The sequence below is a fragment of the Dendropsophus ebraccatus genome, chromosome 9, assembly GCF_027789765.1.
Source record: "Dendropsophus ebraccatus isolate aDenEbr1 chromosome 9, aDenEbr1.pat, whole genome shotgun sequence".
Classification (NCBI taxonomy): Eukaryota; Metazoa; Chordata; class Amphibia; order Anura; family Hylidae; genus Dendropsophus; species Dendropsophus ebraccatus.
The window spans coordinates 46,262,136-46,286,837 of NC_091462.1; the positions used below are offsets into that span (position 1 = coordinate 46,262,136).

The 24,702-nt window shown below is 42.3% G+C and overlaps 1 protein-coding gene and 1 long non-coding RNA gene across 3 annotated transcripts in view; one reads left to right on the plus strand and one right to left on the minus strand.

Annotated features, from left to right (window-relative positions):
• The first annotated feature begins 289 nt into the window (after window positions 1–289).
• On the plus strand, window positions 290–22,811 carry LOC138800943 (uncharacterized). Its single transcript, XR_011364543.1, has 3 exons — window positions 290–513; window positions 18,329–18,470; window positions 21,443–22,811. It is a non-coding gene; the product is annotated as an uncharacterized lncRNA (long non-coding RNA).
• VWC2L (von Willebrand factor C domain containing 2 like) overlaps window positions 20,588–24,702 on the minus strand; it is a 134,584-nt gene continuing 130,469 nt past the window's right edge. The window contains exon 4 of one of the 2 annotated variants that reach the window (XM_069983204.1): window positions 20,588–24,132. In XM_069983204.1, the coding sequence (XP_069839305.1) occupies window positions 23,984–24,132 (149 nt within the window). In that variant the 3' untranslated portion in view covers window positions 20,588–23,983. The remainder of the gene's footprint in view (window positions 24,133–24,702) is intronic. The other variant, XM_069983205.1, reaches the window with a different exon arrangement.

The window sequence follows — 24,702 nt, forward strand, 5'->3', positions numbered from 1 at the left end:
ACAGAGGGAGACCAGTAGGGGGCAGCACCAGAAACACACAGCAGTAACATAGGGAGACCAGCAGGGGGCAGCACCAGAAACACACAGCAGTAACAGAGGGAGACCAGCAGGGGGCAGCACCGTAAACACAGAGCAGGTACCTTGCTGGAGATTTATGGCTCTATCTTACAGTAAGATTCTCCTTGTTGCCCGCAGCAGCCAATCACAGCTCAGCTGTCGTTTCTCACATTGCTCTGGTAAAATGAAAGCTGGGCTGTGATTGGTTGCTATGGGAGCTCTGGTTGCTAGGGGCAGTGAGAAGCATCTTCCTATAGGACAGAAGGATAAATCTCCCCAATCTCTAATCCATCAAGATACATAGAGACATAGAGAGTGTGACAGTGTGAACAGGCCCTTACCTTCAAAGACATAGTGATGCTCTGTTATAAAACAAGACAACCTGAGGAAGAGAGAAGAAATGTTATTAGTGCGGCTTCTTGGGGTTTCTATGGATCTAGCGGATCACTCACCTATGTAAGTTCTCTATTGTGTGAGATTTGGGGGACACCAGGATTAGGGTGGCGCAGAGGGCGGAGCATAGGGTGGGGGAGGGGAGGGGGAGATACTTACACTACAACTCCTACTCCAACTCTGAAGAATTCCGAGATCAGCGGCGCCTTATCATTCATGTATGTCATCATGTGTGGTGATGTCACTCTGTGATGTCATAGAGAAAGCAGACAGCCAATCAGATACCAGATCATTGCTAGGTGTAATTTGCATATGGAAAGATAGATAGATTAGATTAGATAGGAGATAGATAGATAGATAGATAGACGGGAGATAGATAGATAGATAGATAGATAGATAGATAGATAGATAGATAGACGGGAGATAGATAGATAGATAGACAGGAGATAGATGGGAGGTAGATAGAGGAGATAGATAATAGATTAGATAGGAGATAGATAATAAATAGACAGATGATTGATAGATACATAGATTACATAGGAGATAGATAGGTAGGAGATAGCGGGAGATTTATGAACAGGATTTTTCTAGATGTGATCTATTTCTGCTTTGGCATGAATAGACTGGTCTATTTAAAGTGCAATTTACTATCAGGGATAAGCCTGGTCTATTTACTATCAGGGATAAGCCTGGTCTATTTACTATCAGGGATAAGCCTGGTCTATTTACTATCAGGGATAAGCCTGGTCTATTTACTATCAGGGATAAGCCTGGTCTATTTACTATCAGGGATAAGCCTGGTCTATTTTTTGTGGTGCTGATTTGTTTGTCTCAGAATTGTCTCTAAATCGTCTCCTTGGCCCTGGTTCGCCTCCTAGATAATGAGCATTTTCTTCTCCCTTTCTTTTTCAGATACCGACATACAGAGGATTACGTTGGATTCGTTCGGACTACGTCAATCACCAACGGACTTTACTGTTCAATAAAATGGTCAACGAGGGGTGTGGGGGTGTTTTTATTTGAATTTTAAAAAAAACTGTAGGTGTGTTGTGTTTTCCTTCACTACTTTACAGACTTAGTAGTGGAAGCTGTCTGATAGACGGAATCCATTACTATGTCGGGGCCTAGTGTTAGCCGGTATAAAATGGCTAACACTAACCCCCCATTATTACCCCAGTACCCAATGCCACCAGGGGTACTAGGAAGAGCCGGGTGCCAGTGGTCCTGGAGCATTTAAATTGGCGCTCCTGGACTGGGCGGCAGCAGGCTGGTAATATTAGACTGGGGACGGCCAAAAACAATGGCCCTTCTCACCCTGGTATTACTAGGCTGCTGCTGTTTGGTTTTTACCCGGCTGGTTATGGAAAAGAGGGGGAACCCTACGCATTTTTTTTGCTTTTAAATAAATAAATAGGCACCGACTTAGTAATGGATTCCGTCTATCAGACAGCTTCCACTACAAAGTCTGTAAAGTAAAGAAAGAACACACAACACACCTAGAAATTTGTTTTTTATTCAAATAAAAACACCCCACACCCCTCGTTGACCATTTTATTTAACAGTAAAGTCCTCCGGTCATCGACGTAGTCCAAACGAATCTGACGCAATCCTCTGCATGCCTATATCTGAAAAACAAAAAGAAAAACACAAGCAAAAACATACAGCAAGTAAGGGGTTAAGTCCCTGGGAGCCAGACTGTAACTCCCGTGCCTATGCTGGAGGTCACCTAGCTTTCCCAGCATCCTCTAAGGTTAACCCTTACAGGATCCTGGGAAAGCTGGGTGACCTCCAGCATGGGCATGGTAGTTACAGTCTGGCTCCCAAGGACTTAACCCCCTGGGGACCAGACTGTTCTGACACTGCATCTGCACCAGCAAGGAAGGGGGTTAAGTGTCCCCTCCCTTGCTGGGGTAGATGCAGTGCGCTCTCCATGGGGAGGGGGGGGTTTGATGTTAGGGGCTGGGGGTTACCTGCTGCCTCTTCCTTGGCAGTTGCCAGCAGTCCCGTGATGTCCCGGTACCCCCCCCCCCCCCCCCGCAACGCTAAGCCCCTCCCCGTGGATCGCCTGCGGCCAATACAGGGGATGGGATACAGTAAGCCAGGACATACCGGGACTGCTGGCAACTGCCGAGGAAGACTCAGCAGGTAACCCCCAGCCCCTACCATCAAACCCCCCCCCCCCCATGAAGAGCTCACTGCATCCACCCCAGGAAGGAAAGGGGCACTTAACCCTCTTCCTTGCTGGTGCAGGTGCAGTGCCAGAACAGTCTGGCCCCTGGGAGCCAGACTAACTTCTGTGGCGGGATTTCAAATTTCCCGCTCAGAAGCAGACTGCTTTCTGCTTCTGGGTGGGAAACCCTGTAGGGCAGGGAATCCCGGCCTAATTAGAGGATTCCCTGCTCCTGTACTGTAAGGAGGGGTTCACTATGCACCAGGGTCGGGACAAAGGGTAGGCCAGGGTAGGCGATGGCCTAGGGCGCCATCTAGTGGTAAGTTACAGGGGAGCATTTTCAATTTCTTTAAAAAAAAAAAATAAAAAAAATCATTGACCTGCCAGGACCTACAAAGGCTCCGCCCCCTCCTCACCATGTGACCTCTTCTCTGTCTGACTGCTGGAGGCTGTACCGACTGCTGGGCTGCTGTCTGGTGAGTTCATTGACTGACTCATCATTCTTTAGGTGTAGGAATGCTGGGAGTGCTGGGAGAGCTGGGAATGCTGGGAGAGGGAGGTCACCTAGGTCACAGGGCTGCCCCATATCCCTGCACTGATCCTCTATACACAGCACTTCCCATATTGTTCCCCAACCTGTGGGTCACCAGCTGCTCCAAAACTACAACAGTCACAGCATGATAGGAGTTGTAGTCCTGCCACAGCTCGGGAGCCACAGGTTGGTGAACACTTATATTCTGTTGATTGTGTACAGGCTAATCCCCCTGACACCAGTGATTTACAGTCAGGGGGTACAGTATACATGGTCCTGTCACAGTCAGGGGGTACAGTATACATGGTCCTGTCACAGTCAGGGAGTATAGTATACATGGTCCTGTTACAGTCAGGGGGTGCAGTATACATGGTCCTGTGACAGTCAGGGGGTACAGTATACATGGTCCTGTGACAGTCAAGGGGGTACAGTATACATGGTCCTGTTACAGTCAGGGGGTACAGTATACATGGCCCTGGTACAGTCAGGGGGTACACTATACATGTCCTGTTACAGTCAGGGGGTACAGTATACATGGCCCTGTTAGTCATGGGGTACAGTATACATGGTCCTGTTACAGTCAGAGGGTACAGTATACATGGTCCTGTTACATTCAGGGGGTACAGTATTCATGGTCCTGTTACATTCAGGGGGTACAGTATTCATGGTCCTGTTACATTCAGGGGGTACAGTATTCATGGTCCTGTTACATTCAGGGGGTACAGTATACATGGTCCTGTTACAGTCAGGAGGTACAGTATACACGGTCCTGTTACAGTCAGAGGGTACAGTATACATGGTCCTGTTACAGTCAGGGGGTACAGTATACATGTCCTGTTACAGTCAGGGGGTACAGTATACACGGTCCTGTTACAGTCAGGGGGTACAGTATACACGGTCCTGTTACATTCAGGGGGTAAAAGATACACGGTCCTGTTACAGTCAGGGGGTACAGTGTACAAGGTCCTGTTACAGTCAGGGGTACAGTATACACGGTCCTCTTACAGTCAGGGGGTACAGTATACATGTCCTGTTACATTCAGGGGGTACAGTATACATGGTCCTGTTACAGTCAGGGGGTACAGTATACATGGTCCTGTTACAGTCAGGGGGTACAGTATACACAGTCCTGTTACAGTCAGGGGGTACAGTATACAAGGTCCTCTTACAGTCAGGGTTACAGTATACACGGTCCTCTTACAGTCAGGGGGTACAGTATACATGTCCTGTTACATTCAGGGGGTACAGTATACATGGTCCTGTTACAGTCAAGGGGTACAGTATACATGGTCCTGTTACAGTCAGGGGGTACAGTATACATGTCCTGTTACATTCAGAGGGTACAGTATACATGGTCTTGTTACAGTCAGGGGGTACAGTATACATGTCCTGTTACAGTCAGGGGGTACAGTATACACGGTCCTGTTACAGTCAGGGGGTACAGTATACACGGTCCTGTTACATTCAGGGGGGTACAGTATACATACTGGACTCTCCCATATAGTCTGCAGTGTGGTAATACTCTGCAGAGCCTGTGATGACCAAGTATTAGCCCCCACATACAGTATAGCCTCCTGGCTGTCCCCGCATAGTGTACAGTCCACACTGGGGGGGGGGGGGGGGGGGGGGGGGGGGGGCATTTGCCTTCTCTGCCTAGGGCACCAAAACTCCTTGTCCCGGCCCTGACACAGCACACTGTATTCTTTACCTGTAACACCACACAGCACGCTGTATTCTCTACCTGTAACGCTGATATTGGAATAAAGTAAAGAACTTTTTTAATTTCATTTTTTTTCTCTTTTCATTTTCACGCACATATTATGATCAAGTATCTTTTACCTTTGAAGTTGAGCCCCACAATAAGGAGTTCATCCAATATTATCTTACATGGGATATACTGTTTATGCCTTGTTTTTTCTCCAGGTGGGATTGGCAGTGCCAGCTCTGATTCTCTCTGTCATTTAGCATAATTTACTTGTGTTAGTGCATCATTTTTGTGAATACGCTGCAGTACTGCAATGAAACTCCAACATGTGTGAACACAGCCCTAATTTTACTGCAGTAATATGCATAATCGGCGAAACCAATGCGCACCTGCTTCTGGCCGGTCAGAGATAGTGGATCACTCAGGGGATTGGGGGATCCCGCCAAGCCTCCTGTGACATCACGCCCTGCCCCCTGTCTGCATCATCAGCCTGAGCTCAGCAGACACACACAATGTGAGACAGAGGCATGGAATATTTGTCTCCTAATGGGGGAGAGCAGTGGAGCAGGAGACAATGTGAATTAGCACAGAGGCCATTTTTCTTCCCTTACTGGATTTTAAACAGCTACCAGTGTGGCAGAACTGTACAGATATGGTAATACATTGTATAGACACATCTATAAAACTTTTAATAGAAAACAAGTTTTCCTTATGTGGAGTTCCCCTTTAAGAGAAATGGTATTGACAGATCCCTCACTATCACTAATGTAATTGTCTGTCAAGCACAAGCTAACTATTGTGTAATACAAGATAATACCCAGGTCCACTATGCTGTAATTGGACATACTAGAAACAGTTATAAATGTTGTTTTGAGATCAGTGTACTTTAAACATGGACATCTCTAGTGTCCATAAACTGTACAGTAGTCAGACATCACCGCTATACAGACCTAATGTAAATCCTTGACTCAAGAAAAGGCAGTGTACGTTTATGCAAGATGATGGTCTTGTATTTCCTGGAGGGGGTTAATTATTCACTTATCTATGTGTATAGAATACATTCGGTAGTCATTAATCATGCAATCTACCCCCTATAAATAGGAACATCACACAAGTCATATGTTATACGGCAATACAAAAAAAAAAAATATTGGTAGGTGATATATTGTTCCTTTGGTCTACAGGAATTTAAAACGTCTACTTCTCGATTGTCCCCTGCCAGTACAAATTAGGGTTGAAGAAACAAAGAAAAGGGATGGTGAACTACAAAAACTTATTTTCCAGTACAGTTTTGCAAAAGGCTGTGCCCTCTGAGATTACATTCAACCTATAAAGCTTTGCAAAGACACCCAGATTTCAGCTTCGAAGATTTTTTTTCCCAAGGCAACTTGGCCTATTTCTCCATCTCATCTATCTTGCCAAAGATGATTTACTGGCCTTTCTACTAATGTTACTCCTGGAAAGTGGAGAAAAAGAGGTTTTCTGTAAGTTTAGGACCTTTGAACATGAGTAACACAGAAAAATAAGGAGATTGTCAGCAGAAAAAGACCACTTGGTCCGCCCTTATCTTATTTACTTCCCTATTATCTTAGAATAGATGTGTGTTTATCCCAGGCATCCCAAGTACCTACTACTCTTTCAGTAACATATTATTTTCTCATGCTCCTTCTGATCTTTCCCCCAACTAACCTCAGATTGTGTCCCCTCGTCCTTGTGTTCAGTTTCTCTTGGACCTTATTTAAGGCCCGATTACACTAAACGATTATCGGTAGAGATGATCGAACATCAGAAAATCTTAGGTTCTATAGAACTCGAACCTTGTCGAACCTTCCGCATTTGATTTCCGATGCCTTTCTGGTCCATGGGGAAGGAGGAGACAGCCTGGGTACCGCCTGGAATTCCGGGATTCAGCCTATTACCTAGGCTAAATCACAGAATTTCAGGCGGTACTCGGGCTGTCTCCTCCTTCCCCACCGACTGGGAAGGCATTGGGAATCAAATGCGTAAGGTTCGACAAGGTTTGAGTTCTATAGAACCTAAGATTTTCCGATGTTCGACCATCTCTAATTATCGTCCGTATTTGTCTGTTATCGGCCATTACGGCCAATAATCGTCTTGTGTAATAAAAGACAATGATCAGCCGACTAGAGATGATCAAACATCGGGAATTGTTAAATTCGATTGAACTCGAACCTTCGTCATTTGATTCCCGATGCCTTCCCGTTCTGTGGAGAAAGTGGAGCAGGCACGTGTACCGCCTGGAAAACAAGGATACAGCCTATTACCTAGGCAGTATCCATATTTTCCAGGCGGTGCTCGGGCTTGCTCCACCTTCCCCACGGAACGGGAAGGCATGAGGAATTAAATGACGAAGGTTTGAGAAGGTTTGAGTTCCATTGAACCTAACAATTCCCGTTGCTCGATCATCTCTACAGCCGACATGAATGATGTTGACTGATCGTCGCAGTCATTTTTCTTTCAACATGTTGAAAGACAAGCGACTAATATAGCAACGATCTGCTGACGTCGCCCCGTGGAATAGGAGTGGCGGCAGCAGACCGCTGCTATCTGCTATGGGCTGTCCAGACAATCTAGCGATCACCCAGGCAGCCCCCGGCAGCTCCTTGCGGCCCCCCTGTACTCGCTATCACACGTGTCGGCAGCGAGTTGGGAACAAGGAGCAAACGAGGGCTGACAGTGCTTGTTTGCTCCTCTCAGTCGCCCGTGTAATAGGGGCTTTAGTTAGTGATGAGCGAGTACTAAAATACTCGGGTGCTCGTTACTTGAAACGAATATCTCCCGATACTCCAGTGCTCGTTTTGAGTAACGAACCCCATTGAAGTCAATGGGAGACTCAAGCTTTTTTGCAGGGGACCCAAGTTTGGTAGAGGGAAGGTCGTGTGAAAACCTGTCAACCTCAGAAATTGATGCTAACACAACGGAAATGGACAGGAAACAGCAGGGGCAGCATGTATGCATGCCACTGAGGCTGCCTAATGGCACCATTATGCCTAATTCTGTGCAACAGCCTGGTTAAAACAGAGGGACAGCAATGCATTCTGGAACCTGTAGTACTGAGTACATCTGCTCAACCAGGAAATACAGAAACACAAAAAAGAAAAAAAAAACACACAAAACAAATGGATTTTTGGTAGTTTCAAAACTAGAATAGGTAGGTAATAAATAATGCTATATGCTTCTGCAGAAGTTTCATTTTTTCTTGCCTCGATCCGGAGTTCCCCTTTAAGAAAAAATAAGAAAATATTAAATAAAAAAAAAAGTACAATATATCTATACATGGAGTCTTAGTAAGGGGTGGTGTGGTACATCATAGTGCAAATGTTTGAGGGCGGGAAAGCACACATCCTTCTAAACTATCAAAGTGGTAAAAGTGAACTCAAACTGTGCAATCAAACAACAACAACCAATGAAAAGTGAGATAAGTGCAGAACTTTAAACTTTTACTATGTGAACTATGAACTGAAAACTATGAACCCATCAATAGTGACATCCCATTCCGTAGTTGACTAATGTGACAAGTCACAAGTGCTAACTGGTTTAAGTGCTAACAAACAAGCATGAGCACAGCTAGATAGATTTCTCTCTCATACTGTAAAAACTTACAATATGTATATATCCCAACAAATTAAACTAAAGGGTAACCATCATTTCCAAATTTCTGACATGTCACCAAACTTGTTAGGGTCCAAGTGACCCTAACCTTAATTGCTTAAAGGAAGGGGCAGAGGGCCCTCAGCAGAGTGCGGCATCTGTTCCTTCCTGATCATCACTTCCTGGATAGACAAACAGAAACAAAAAGGTGACGACCTGACCACCTCTGCCCTATTTTGGCAACTGTTGGGGGTAAGGAGGCTGACATGTAAATATGAAAGTTATAGTCACGTCAATTGTTCTATGAAGTGATAGTTACCCTCCCCTTTAAGGCACAAAAAGCATTAACAAACTATTAACTGTGGCGGTGTGTATCCTAAACGTCATTTTTGTCAACTCCATTTCCTCACTCTCCTGCTCACTTTGAGTAACATCCATGACAACAACCTCACTGTCTGACAACCAGGTCTTATCGTCATCATCAGACACCTCTTCCAACCCCGCTTGCAAGTCCCTGCTCTCATCACCCACTAACTGCGTGAGCTGCATAGTTTGGGCATCAGGACAGATCGACTGCTCCGGTTGCTCTGACTCAGGGAAGGGTCCAGAAAAGAGTTCCTGGGAGCATGGTGGTGGATCTAAATCCCTTCTTTCCCTGGAGGGGCAAGGCTGTGGGGAAGGAGGTTGAGCTAATGAAGCAAGGGTTCCACTCCCTTGGGTAGCGTGGGTGGACTGCGTGGAAGACTGGGTGGTGGATAAGTTACTGGACACATTATCCGCTATCCACGTGATCACCTGTTCACACTGCTACGGTTTCAATAACGGTCTACCTTGAGACCACGTAAGTTGGGCAAAGAAGCTAGGATCCCACAAGTTTTGGGGGGGCTGTATGGTACAATCTGGTAGTGGGTGGACCTAGATACACGCTGTGATACCCCCTTAAATTGAGCAGTGCCAGTGAAGTTTTATAAAGGTGTCTTACAAATCCCAGCAATACAGTGTAGTACCCAGTAGTTTAGGGGAGGGCTGTACGGTACTATCTGGTAGTGGCTGGACCTAGATACACACTGTGATACCCCTTTACAATGAGCAGTGAAGTTTTATAAAGGTGTACTACAAATCCCAGCAATACAGTGTAGTACCTTCTAGTTTAGGGGGGCTGTACGGTATATTCTAGTAGTGGCTAGACCTAGATACATGCTGTGATACCCCCTTACAATGAGCAGTGAAGTTTTATAAAGGTGTACTACAAATTCCAGCAATACAGTGTAGTACCCACTAGTTTAGGTGGGGCTGTACGGTACAATCTGGTAGTGTCTGGACCTAGATACACGCTGTGATACCCCCGTCCAATGAGCAGTGAAGTTCTATGCAGGTGTACTACAAATCCCAGCAATACAGTGTAGTACAGCAAGACCAGCCCCAAAATCAAAAAGGAGTACACTGAGCACTTCTTAGGGGTCTGTATGCAACACCTAATTCCCCCTTTCTGCCAGCAGCAGATCACCACAGTGTGCTGGTTTAATCGTGGTAGCAGCACTGCAAGTCCCAGCCAGCAGTCTGTAGTAATACTATTTAAAAAACGATTTAAAGCCCTGAAAAGGGCTGTTTGTTTGTATTGCTAGTGTTCCCTGCCTACTGGAACGCTAAATCCTACACTGACACTCTCCCTGAGAAGCAGCAGCTCTGTCCCTGATCTCTCACAGCATGCGTCTGAAGCGAGTACTGCCGGCTGCGCTTTTTATATGGCAGGGTCATCTGATCTGGCCAACCAATCACTGCTATCGACATGTATGGGTCCCACGTGATCGCAGGATGCACCAAAGAGTCTCCTGCATGTTTATTGGCTGAGAAATAGCGCCCAAACTTACAGGAAATGGATGATGAGATTTTCTTGAGTATCACGAGATGCTCGTCCGAGTAACGAGTACCATTGAGTACCCTAATACGCGATCGAGTACCAAGCTCGGACGAGCATGCTGGCTCATCACTAGCTTTAGTCCTTTAACATATTAAAAGTTAATTTGTCCTTTTTACCTTCTTTCCTCCAGGCTGTACATATTATGGCTGGGTTCACACTACGTATATTTCAGTCAGTATTGTGGTCCTCATATTGCAACCAAAACCAGGAGTGGATTAAAAACACAGAAATGCTCTGTTCACACAATGTTGAAATTGAGTGGATGGCCGCCATATAACAGTAAATAACGGCCATTATTTCAATATAACAGCCGTTGTTTTAAAATAACAGCAAATATTTGCCATTAAATGGCGGCCATCCACTCAATTTCAACATAGTGTGAACAGATCCTTTCTGTGTTTTTAATCCACTCCTGGTTTTGGTTGCAATATGAGGACCACAATACTGACTGAAATATACGTAGTGTGAACCCAGCCTTAGATCCACAAGTCTTTTCTGGGTTTTATGCCTCAGACTATCCACCATTTTTGTAGCCCATCTTTTTGCCAGTTCTATTTTACCAATATGTTTTTTAGGTAAGGTCACCAGAACTGGACACAGTATTTCAGATATGGTCTTACTACAGCACGATACATCGGGATCACAATCTCCCTCTTCCTACTGGTTATAGCTCTAGCTATACAGCCCAGCATACGATTTTCTTTCCCTACCACCTGGTTGCACTGGTGACTCATTTTAAGTCTGTCAGAAATCACTACCCCTAAATCCTTCTTTTCTGAAGTCTTCACTAACATAAACTGCCGATATGATACTCAGATAGAGGATTCTTACCCCCCAAGTGAATTATTTTACATTTGAAAACATTGAACTGCAGTTTCCATTGTTTGCACCACTTATCAAGCAAAGCTAAATCATTTTCCATATTACTAACATCTCCAGGAATATCAACCCTATTTCACACTTTTGTGTCATCAGCAAACAGACAAACCTAGCCTACCAAACCTGATGGTTTATCTTATTTATTGGGATAAAACCCCTTTATTGTCGGGCTAGTTCCTTGGCAAGTGTGTGGAGCTTTAGTATCTGAGAATATATCAATACCAATAACATAACTTAGCACAATATTTGCTGATATACCTTCTCTTAAGATATTGCGTAAAACCGTTGATCTACAGTACGTCTGCAAAGAAGCATCTCTGGTTTACGATAACCCACTGTATGTACATTTTCTAGTCTGTCTTCCATAGACTTGTTTACTTTAACATATAATGTCTCATTAAGTTAATACTGCATTTTAGAACATTTGTTTTTTCACCCAAGCCTTTGAGTGATGTTGGCAGTAGGATGTGTGATAGATGTGACACACTCCCAGCGGGTTATACGGGTTGACACTGCATTGAGCTTTTTCTTCCAGCTACTTTCCACTGGGTTTTATTAGCAACTCATACTATAAAATCACTGCTGTGACAACCCACCCTGTGCACTTCCTGATATCTATAGAACAGTATGTGCCTAGAAATAACAGTGATTACACATCTTAGATAAAAAATACTCTGTTATAGTCTGAAGCCCTTCCTATAGTCATGAAAGGGCTGTGGTTATGACCTGCATGGCTGGAGGGAATCGTTTGGAGGCCATTCATGGACCACAGGTTGCTGTTAATGTCGTCTGGGGTCTAGGGCAACCACTAAGAAATTGAATTCTCTCTAGTTATAGGAGTAGATTTGTATTTACGCCATTCTCTTATATAGTCTGCAGACTGGGTCACGCTTATTGTTTTAAGGGCATTTTTTACTACAGCAGTATTTTACTGCATGGGTCATATTGGCAATTGATTAAACTTCACTCTGCTGCAGTACAGTAACGTTTCTTTTTTTCTCCGTCCATCTTTGTGTGTTTTGCTCTTTTAAATTCAGTGAAACAAAAAGCAAAAAATTAATTACATATATATATATATATATATATATAAAACAAATCAAGCTTGAAAAAGATCTCAACGAGAGATCGAAACGTTGCACATTTATGGGTGAATATAACTTTTTTTCATTCACTTTATACCTGGAGTGCCGCCTCGGATTACCTTTGTTGTGGATCTGGAAGCCTAGGTCTGGCTACCAGAGGTTGTGCACCCACCTGAGCATTGAGCCTGCACAGTGCCGTCCTGCAACCTTTTCTTTTTTTTTTTTAATATATATATATATATATATATATACACTCACCGGCCACTTTATTAGGTACACCTGTCCAACTGCACGTTACCACTTAATTTCTAATCAGCCAATCACATGGCGGCAACTCAGTGCATTTAGGCATGTAGAAATGGTCAAGACAATCTCCTGCATGGTTGTTGGTGCCAGAAGGGCTGGTCTGAGTATTTCAGAAACTGCTGATCTACTGGGATTTTCACGCACAACCATCTCTAGGGTTTACAGAGAATGGTCCGAAAAAGAAAAAACATCCAGTGAGCGGCAGTTCTGTGGGCGGAAATGCCTTGTTGATGCCAGAGGTCAGAGGAGAATGGGCAGACTGGTTCGAGCTGATAGAAAGGCAACAGTGACTCAAATAGCCAACCGTTACAACCAAGGTAGGCAGAAGAGCATCTCTGAACGCACAGTACGTCGAATTTTGAGGCAGATGGGCTACAGCAGCAGAAGACCACCCGCTACTACCATGGTGTACCTAATAAAGTGGCCGGTGAGTGTATATATATATATATATATATATATATATATATCAGAACAGTATTAATCTAATTTATAATTATTATTTTATTTTTTATTTTTTAGAAAGTAGTAGTTACAATAGGTTTCCTTCATATGGCTGTAATCCTCTATATGGAAGCAGCTAATTCTGTGTCAAGAGCAGTATTTCATACCATTAGAACAATGCATGGAAAACTTTCTCACATTTCTTGCTTGCTCCTGCTACCACTTTCCTGGTTCTTGCCATCAAAACCCGCTATCCCCCAATTAGAATATCAGCCCCGGTACCAGAAATAGCTTATTGACATAATTGGAACTGTTCCTTGAAAGGAGCAACCATGAATTTTTAAGAGGAGGGGATATCAGTAAACTGGGGGCACCAGGTCCACCCCCAGTACATAGAGTGGGCCGAAGTGCACATAAACCAGCGCAGATCACGAGAACCAGGCAGCATTTTCAGAAACAGACCCCAACACTGTGATGTATGTGCTGGCGCTGACCAGGTAATCTGAGTTACCGATACACTAAAAATATAAAACATAGCCTTACTGTTTTGGTTCCTTCACTACAATTGGATGTGTCTGTATTCTGTCTTATCTTGGGTGATGCCTACGTATACATAGCATATGGCTTTCCATTTTTAGATCAAGGTAGGTAACGCTTCCTTTTCACTCAAACAACAGGATTATAAATGTCCAGAGTAGACTGCATCACTGACAAAGAGAAAACCCAAATAATCCAATATGTTATATGTTAAATACAGCATTATAATGCACAGTGTTGAGTCTCTTTATTAAGCATTGTTGCAAAAGCTCTGCCAATGCTCCAGTGATCCAGATTGCTACACCATATGGTTTTATGCTAGTTTGCAATGAAGGAGTTAATCAACCACGGATATGCAGAACCTGGGAATTCCTGGAAGCAAAACACGGATCCTTCAGTAAGATTAAAGAGTGACAATTAATCGATACAGCTCAACAAATTAAATTGGATCCGCAGCTGAATGTCCGAAAGGAGGGCACTGAAATGTTGCAGCCCTGACGCTGTGATTAATTAGAAAGGGAATGGGAAGATTTTAAAAGGCCGTGAGAATTCGTTTACAAAACCCTGGAGCCAGTAGACAGTGTGACTAAAATACAATGTTCCGTTCTGTAACCGTCTTTGTTTATTGGAGGCAGACTATGAATTCTGCAGGGTTGCATAATTTTTTGTTTACAGTCCAATTATTATGTCTCCAGAAAAAAAAAAAATCTTAAAGGAGTAAAAAGTTAATTTCCTCCCCAGCCAAAGCTGATAAAAAAAAATACGTAGAGAGCAGAATTTAGAATTTGATATGAATTAAGTAGTATTGTTCTTTACTAATTACATTGTACAACTTTTTTAATTAAGTAAATGAAACATTTCTCATTTTTTCAATTATGTTCTCCCCTAAGGCAGAAACAATTATAGCTGTTTATTGGTTTCTGGAAAAGGTGCGAGTTACATTGAACTATGTGAATCATTCATGGTGTTGTCGGGATGAATATATGTGTGTGTGTGGCGTGGGGTTCACACACTGTGTTTTGTGTTTTGTTTGTTTTTTTAATTCAAAACAAGAGAGCAGAAGATGTATACATATTATAGACACAAGTCACGGTCTGATAACAATTTTGATGGCCCAAACTGACAGCTTCATGAGGATCTACAATGCTGTCAGCTTGAGTCATTAGACAAGTAGAAGTGCCAGACTTGCTAATGTACACTGCAAGTTTTTGTAGCTCTTCTAATGGATTTTCCACAAAATTCCATACAGCTCAATATATTGTATAGACTGAAGCTGTAGCCTAATAGTTAAAAATTAAATAATAGCAAAACAAGGTCATGGTAAAGTCACGGCCTTATAATTTTTTATTAAAGGGGTTGTCCGGCGAAAAAAAATTATTCACAGAATAACACACATTACAAAGTTATGCAACTTTGTAATGTATGTTATGTCTGTGAATGGCCCCCTTCCCCGTGTCCCACCACCCCCACCCGTGTACCCGGAAGTGTGGTGCGCTATACATTACCTGTCGCGTGCCGACCACGGTCTCCGATCGTCAGCAGTGACGTCTTCTTCGGGAGCTTGGCGGATCTTCTCGAGTGCCGGCCGCCCTCTGCAGCGTCATCCGAAGCTCAGCCGCGATTGGCTGAGCATAACTGTGCTCAGCCAATCGCGGCTGAGCAGCTGATGACGTGGCCGCGTCATCAGCCGCTCAGCCGCGATTGGCTGAGCACAGTTATGCTCAGCCAATCGCGGCTGAGCTTCGGATGACTCTGCAGAGGGTGGCCGGCACTCGGGAAGATCCGCCAAGCTCCCGAAGAAGACGTCACTGCTGACGATCGGAGACCGTGGACGACACGACATGCGGTGAGTATAATGCACCACACTTCCGGGTCTAGCGTGGGTGGGGGGAAACACGGGGAAGGGGGCCATTCACAGACATAACATACATTACAAAGTTGTATAACTTTGTAATGTGTGTTATTCTGTGAATAATTTTTTTTCGCCGGACAACCCCTTTAAAGTAAGATGTCAAAAAGTTCTTCTAAGTATTATCAGCTAAGATATTATCCCAGATAGTTCCAACATTAGGCCATGTTCACATTCTGTATGAACATCGGCCGTTGTTTGACACGGCTGGTGTTTGACGGCTGATGTCTCAGATGTTCACCTGGCAGATACTGCAGTATCACTTTATTTTAATTGAAATGTGGGCACATTCAGGTGTGCCCGCACTCCAATAAGCCATAGAGAACAATGTAAAGTATGGCCAGGAGCCATACTTTACATTGTGAGAACAGGCTATCTTGTACGGTGGTTGTTCACTGAATAGCAGCCGCACAAAATAGACCTGTCAATTATTTTGTGGGGCCGTGGAGAACCATTACCATAGTGTATACTGCGTGTGATTCCATAGAGTGTAATGTAATTGTACACTGTCATTAACCCCTTCAAGACCGAGCCATTTGATGTCCGTTCAAATTAATGCAACGTTCCTCCTCACCTTCTAAAAGCCATAGCGCTTCTATTTTTTCATTTACAGGGCTGGTTGGGGTGTCATTTTTTGCGCCATGATCTCTAGTTTTTATTAAAGAAGCAGTTCACTTTTTTTTTTCGGCCCCCGGGTAGCCGCTGTCATGTATACTTACAGAAGATGATCGGTGTCCCGTTCGCGTCGGTCAGTTCCCGTCCCGCCGTGCCGTTCAAATCGGGCGCGCTCACTTCCGCCGGCGCTGTGACTCCTCTTCTCGGCCTTGTAATTTGAACGCCGGAAGTCACACGCTTCCATAGCGAATGCATGGAAGTGAGTGACTTCCGGCGTATAATCACTGGTCAGAGAAGAGGACTCGCAGTAGCCGGCGGAAGTGAGCGCGCCCGATTTGAACGGCACAGCAGGACGGGAACTGACCGACGAGAACGGGACACCGATCATCTTCTGTAAGTATACATGACAGTGGCTACCCAGGGTGGGGCGAAAAAAAAAAGTGAACTGCTTCTTTAATATCATATTGGCGTAACAAAAAAATTTAGATTGCTTTTTATTAATTTTTTTCTGATATATAATTTAATAAAATCAGCAATCCTGGGGTGTTTTTTTCCAGTTTACGCCGTTCACCTTGGGGGAACAATAATGTTATAATTTAATAGATCGTAAAATTCCGCACGCTACGGTATGTACTATGTTTGGGGTTTTTTTCGAGTTCAATCGAACCTAGCTTTTTCAGATGTTCGATCATCTCTATTTATAAGTTTTTTTTTTTATACTTTTTAAAACTTTTTTCTATTACACTTTTACTTTTTACACTTTTTTTCACTGTAAAACATGCAATCATAGCATAGCATAAATCAGTGGTTATGGCGATCTATGCATAGAACATGCCTGAGAGCAGACTCTATGCACAGTTCGCCAAACAGACAGGACGGAGGTAAGAGGCTTACCCCCACCTGTTGGTACATGCAATTGGTCCCGATCACTCAGTGACAGAAGCTTGTTCTGTCACTGAGTACCTTAAACATTGCGATCTATAGCGGCGTCTAAGAGGTTAATATGACGCAGCGGGATCACAGGTGCCTCTCATTACCTCCGGCCCCGGACACATTGATGTGTGCGGGACCGCTCTCACTGCAACGGTCCCGCACACAGCAGTAATTCCCTGAAGTCAGGAATATATATACATTCCCTCTGCTCGGGGTATGTGCAGTAGGAACGTATATATACGTATTACTGACGGGAAGAGGTTAAACAACGGACGTTGTTTGATGTAAAAATACGTAGTGTGAACGTGGCCTAATACAGTAATCTATTTGGTGCCTTCAAAACAGGTTGTGTATAACTGGAAAGTTTTAATATATAAATATGTACAGAAGCACAATGCCATACTACTGCACATGATCCTATTATGTTCTATAATCTGGTATACTGATGGCTGGACCATGGCAGCTGCTACAAATGTGCAGACTATGCTTCACTGAAGACTAGTAAGTGTGACCGAGAATAAGGGATGAAGGATTGTACCATCACCAGAATGTGGTAAATGGATAACGTAAGACACGGGTCAGTAAATAGTTATAATGTAGGAGAATATGATGCATATGATGGAACTACTGTGAATCTCTAGGAATGTTCCTTACTAAGGCTCACTTCCCTCAGTTTAATAAAAAGCTAATCTTGCATTTATTTTCTGGTGAGCTTGTGTTTATATAAAGCAGTAAATCAGAAGAGGCAGATCTGCAATAGAAAGAGAATGATCAGAAGCCTTGACAAGGATGAGAATAGAGGTGGGTTTAAAACTACCACAGACTTTTTGCAGACTCTGCAACTAAGCTGTTGCTATAGATAACAACTCTGACCTAATGGACCTGAGCTACAAATCAGTAAGGGTATGTTCACACTGAGTAAATCAGGCGGAATCCCATCTGCCTCCGTGTGACACTGCTTCTCTAAGTGAGAGCGCATGCTCCTCCACTGCCGCCGCTCTCCGCTTGACATGTCACTGCGTGCTCTCCCATAGACAGGCTATGGGACACTGAGACAGGCAGGGTTCCGCTGTGGAATTCCGCCTGATTATGAAAATTAAAAAATAAAAGTTAAGGGGGGGATGGGGGGTAAGTGGAAATAATAAACAAGCTATACTCACCTATTCTGAGCACCCTCAACTGTCATGCTGATGCTCTAAATACTGTACTGTTTACCACTTTTTCCTTTCCTGACAGTGACCCAGGTGAAACAACACTGTGGCCATAGGCTGAGCGGGGCAATTCCTATGCGGTAAGCACATCACAGGAACCAGGAAGAAGTGGTGACCAGCGGAGGACTGAGAGCATCAACATGACAGCTGCAGTGGGCTCAAGACAGGTGAGTATAGCTAATTATTTTTACAACATCCCCAGCCATGTGGATTATTTTTCCCCATACATCCCCTTTAAGCTCAGAACTAGACTTGCTTTAAATGAGTAAATGGCTGGTAACTCCTGTAGTCTGGACCCTATTGATTCCACTAGCTATTCCCATTCATGGACAATAAACTGTTCAGCCTGTGCAGGCAACAGCGAGGAAGATGTTTAAAAAGGAAAGAATGGAAGACTGGTTTGGCATTTACATTTTTGCTTTTGATATAAATTTAAAGAGGGATCCCAGTACAAAAAATTAAATACATATATATTTAGCTGTTTTATATATATATATATATATATATATATATATATATATATATATACAGTGTGTATATATATATATATATATATATATATATCTTGCATATGACAATGACATTTTGAAAAAATTTGTGAGGTTGTGTTAGGGAATACACTTGCATAGATGTTTGTCATTTTCCCTCTTCTGCTCTTCTCTTCAGATATTTTAGGTTGTTTTGCAGTTATTTGATGCCAAATGAAAAAAAAAATATTTTACGGAAATTTGTTCTTGTTGATTTTGCTTTTCAGTTTGTCCAGTATATGCTGTTAAATTGAGGGTCACATAAAATATTTTTATGTAATAATGTCATATTATGGCTTTTTTAATCCATGTGAAACCAACGAAGTAAAATCAGTGGCGTAGCTATTGGAGTTGCATCTTTGACTGGCCCATAAATTGGGGGGGGGGGCTTGCCTGACTGCTTCTGTCTGACCTGCTAAAACTCAGCTCCAGAGCTTCAGTGCTTATCAGTATATGGAGTAAGGTGCAGAAGCACTGACAGGAGCAGAAGTCAGCCTAGAAGTAAAGTCATACAACAAGAGGTTACAATGGCAACGGCATTTGTCTGGACACTATGGGGGAGATTTATCAAACATGATGTAAAGTGAAACATGCTGCCCCTAGCAACCAATCAGATTCCACCTTTCATTTTCCAAAGAGTCTGTGAAGAATGAAAAGTGGAATCTGATTGGTTGCTAGGGGCAACTGAGCCAGTTTCACTTTACTCCATGTTTGATAAATTTCCCCCTATATGTGGCTTCCCCCTATGGTATCTGACTATGTGTCCAACAACAAGGGTTAAAAGGGGTTATGCGTAGAGCAGAAAAAGTCCTATCTGCTTCCCTCCGAGATGAAAGGAGGGCAGGTGCATGTTGCGGCAATGTTCAATAGCTTCCCTATGATGTTGCCGTGACTTTAGGCAGCTATTGGACATTGGACAACACTCACAATCTGCTCCCTTCCTCCCGGCTACAGAGAAGTTGGATGCTGGAAAGCAGAACAGGTTGGACCTTTTCTGCTCTCGGGATAACACCTTTAAAGTCCCAGGCTAATAAATAAGTAAATTTAAAATCTTTATTATATATATTGTTATTACTAATCATAGCTATGCCCAGGACAAGATTAGCATTACAGCACCTAGACCTCTAGCTCCAGCCTCACTCCCTGGGCTACAATGTAAGATTTTCACACCCCTAACTGTATAATCACACTTATCACCTGATATTTTCTTCCATTATATCATGAAACTGTAAATAGCTTTTTATTATTAGTAACATCTTATTTGTTAGTGGGATGTTTTCTACAGGTCCTAATCTTACCACAAATATAAATGGTTCTAAACCTATGTATCGTTTGACAGTCAAGTTTGCTTGGTCTGCAGGATCACAGTTCACAGAGGAAACCAGGAAGGGATTAGATCCATGGGGGAGAAGAACAGTAAATGGATATAGATCATTTTACCTAAACAGCACATTTGTACCCTCGATATATATATTGTTATAGTGGAGCCTATGTGATCATATCTAAGGAAAGAATTATTATAATAAACAGTTTGCTGTCTGTAAGCTTGTCTAGTGTCAATTCTGAAACGGTCTTGTGTATAAAAAGTATAAAGTAGCACAGCCATCGAAAAAAGAAGCATTTGTCAATACCAATCAGTAAACTGTATGAAAAAAAATTCACATTGGTTTTCAGGAATTCATCAGAAGAAAATTATTATTGTTGTATAGGACACTTTTATATTTAACAAAATATTTTAATATATTTTTGTAATGCATCAAGTATTTTTCATATGGAACATCTCTGTATAGACAAGGCGGCTTTAGGTGAGCATTTATAGGCATGCTTTTGTTGCAGCCCATTGACACTGGAAAGTTGAGATCGCTCTCTATGACTATATGCACAGCTATACAAAATAAAGACATACAGGTATATGGAAAAACACATACAGAAATATTCCAAAATAACTACAATAACCGGCAGTGGCATTGTTGTAATTAAAGATTACATACATAAATGACCATAATCTATATTGATTGATGGATAGAAATATAGGATGTGAAATCTCTGTGGAAATGCTTAAGCACTACACAAAAGTAGATTGGGTTGAATAAAAAAAAAAAATTACCTTTTTTTTTTTTAATATATGTGTTTCTGGTAACGATTAAAATATTATCTAGAATAAATGTAGGTTTGTATAGGGAATATTTGTACAATGCATGGTTAGGAACTAAGTTACCCAGCATTTATATATATTAGTTCTATATATTTTTGTACAGACTCCTGGTTCATCTTTAGGGCTTACAAGGATTGGGCATGTTTAGTTAAGGATAAAAGCAACAATCAGACCTGGCAGCAAACCCTCCCCCCTCCCCCAATCCCATATTCAAAAAACATGTATAGGGGGGATAGGTAAGAAAACTTTTGTCTGGCAGTTATTGAAGTTGTATTGGCACCATCACACTTTTAGCCTTAAAGGAAGTTGTCTGGAGTAGCAGAGCTGTTTTCAAATACCCTATTAGATAATCGAGGGAAGATCAGCTACAAAGAGCATCTATGAAGTAGCTAGCATGACTAGGCAGTACACAGGCCGTTCATTCATGTCAATGGAACTTTGTAATTCTATATTTCAGATGCTGCTCGGGACTGAACACCTGTTGCTGATTTGTTCCCACAAAAAACAAATAACACTTGGGATCCCGGCATCTGGACACTCCTTGGATTCTATCTACAAACTAATAGCCCATTTCCATAGTCAACAGCAAACAGTCATGTTGCACATTCTTTACAGTCATACAATTTTCTTAATTTTGTAGACTTCTCAGGGTGTAGCTATAAAGGGTGCAGAAGTGGCAGTTGTGCCCAGACGAAGACACCAGTATTATACATGGCACTTGGTAGGTGAAAGTGTTACAAAATGTATTTTGGTGACTGGAAGTTATGTCTATGTAGCCTTCATTTGCAAAATGACAAACAAACCTAGATATCATGAGTGTTGTAGATGTTGCAGAAGAGTCAATGTGGGTAGGCTGGGGTTTATAATAGGCTTATTTACTAACAAAAAGGGGATCAGATACATATTGGGGGATACATGTTGAAGGGATTTGCCAAAAAGAAATGTCTTATAGTTTCCTAACCCTTTCAGTGTGATGTGATTTAGAAGCTTTTTATTCTTATCTTTCTCTATAAATAACAATCACAAATATATAACCACTATTTAGGCACTTCTACATGGTTAAGACTATTTTGGCACTGCCATGTGTTTGGCATCTTAGTATGGCCACTGCTATGTTTGGCACTGTAGTTCATCTGCTGACATATAGCTGGCGCTACTTGATAGGCACAACTATAGGCACTCATATGTGACTGGCAATACTACAAAGACAATACTATAACTGGCACTGATGTAGTAACAGCGTCATTGTATGGGTACTACTATGTGGCCTATACTACTATATAACTACAACCTTGTAAAGGTTGCTACATTTTATGCCATCACTACTATATGCTCACTATGTTGGCAATCCCTGTAAGACTCTATTGTGTGGGCATTGTGTGACCCAACTACTGTGTGTACATATGTGTACAAAAATGACATTACTATAACAAACACATTTTTACATGAATATAAATACGTAATGTACTGGCCAATGGGCATAACTGGGGCATTGCAGATTGTTGGAAGAAAAGGAAGATATTGTCTTAAAGGTTGCCTTCCGGATACTTGCAATGGACACTGTCTCCAGGTAATGGGACATTTTCTATATTGTATCGTATAAGGGTATTGTCAATTGGTTATCACCATATAATCATTGTCCCTTTACCATCTGTTGGTACTGCATTAGGCAACATGAACCATCTGATACCATTGGATACCCATGTTTGTTCTTGTTTGGATATTTTTTAGTCAAGTTTTAGTCTACATCCAATAAACAATACATTTTAATGTACTATGTCACAGCGAAACAGATCGGCTCATCTCAGCAGTGGTAAAACATGATGCACCCATGATGTTCTTGTAAGATTAAAAAAAAAAACATATCTAATGCTCTTAAGACCAGTGGTATAGTTTTTCATTCTCAAGGGTGGTTTCCCAACATATTTTTTTTTTTTGGATCAAAATCTTTTCAAATGACTACGACTACATTCATGAACAACAGAAAATAATCATTGCCTTGTTCATGTGGTCTTGTGATATAGGCAACTACATAGTGAACCAAATATACAATTTAGGTAGATAATAATGCATACCTTGTGCTTGAGGTTAAATAGAGTGCTTGAGCAAAAATTATACTTTCCTCTATAATAAATAGATATTTGTGATTGATATTCATTGGACACATATCTTATGCTATGGTGCCTCTAAAATTCTCCAAAGTGTGGTCAGGGTCACTAATAGAGATAAGTGACCATTGAGCACACGCAGCGTGCAGCATTTGATTATCAGTGGCTGCCTGGAAAACATGGATATATAGACCATAGGCTGTATCCATGATTTCCAGGACTCTCTAGGGCTGAATCCAACTTTAGCCACTGGTAATCAAATGCCGCACGTTCGGGTTCGGATGAACCAGAGCAAGCTTGGCATTCGCTCATCTCTAGTCACTATAAATATAATCTATGATAAGGTAATGGTTCATTTATTTTTTTTAAAAAACCCTACTATGTTAATTTACATTATCGCATCTCATCTGGATCGCTTATTACATGGGTACCATACTATACTTTTTTGCATTTTCCTCATATTTTGGCAGAGAATATTTTCTTTTTAGATTTGCCATTACTGTAGATACAGACTGGTCTAATTTAGTAAATTTCGTTAGTCATACACATAATTCAATGATAACAAAATATGGCTGAAGGTAACAGGGGATTATTGAGAAAAGATTGTCAGGTGGACTGGTTTGGAATCGACGAAATGGAACCAATGTTTCTTCAGTGTCACACTAGAAAGTCTCAGCGTTCTGTTTGGTTAAACCTTGTCAGAAACTTGAAGCCGCCCCCAGAGGAGGACATTACGTGATGCAGAGCTCAATATGTGAACTTTGTTGCTGTGTACATAGTTCAGCTGGATTTAGCACAATGTAACACCTTTACATAAGGAGTATCCGTTTTTCATAATTGGCTTGGACGTAGAGGCAGGCCCTTATATGTCCGGTATAGGCACAGCATGTCTATAGGGTTTGCTTCCCGTGGCACTCTCTTTTTGAACACTGTGCCGGTTTCCACCAGTCCCCGTTGTGGCAGTGACAAATGTTACAATCATCCACTTTGACTTCAATCCCTGCTGGGATAATAGTGGTGCCTGCAAAGCAGTTAGGTCCTGAAAATGGAAAAAATGTCAGAATTAAAACTGGATGATTTGGTCCAATTCATCTAAATAAAATAAAATGATCTAGCTTGCCCCAAACATAAGACTGGACATCTCCTAGATTCAGCACCCACAAACATAGCTCACAACCAGATTCATAAATATAGGCTTTCTGACCTGTTCTAACCTAGGCCTCTATTTGGAGTATTGTTTGTGACCACTGTCAGTATAAAAGATAAAGATTTTTACATTATTTTATAGTCTCAGGTGCTATTTTTATTTTGTTGCCATTCCCCCCCCCCCCCCCCCCCCCGTTCCCATTCCCGTAATTTTACTATTTGGTTGAGTAAGGGGGTTTGACTCTGAGTTTGCCCTGCCAACCTTTTAGTTATATCCCCTGAGCCTATTATCCACACCCCTTCTTGAAGTAAGGTTCTTCCCCACCTAAAATTCAGATATTTAGCCAATTTCAATTATACGGTAAAGAAAAAGCATTGTTATATACCTTACTCAGAAGTTATTAGAGGGGTGTAAACTGTTCAGGATCCTGATCTCTTGGTTAGAGTGGAAAACACTTATAGG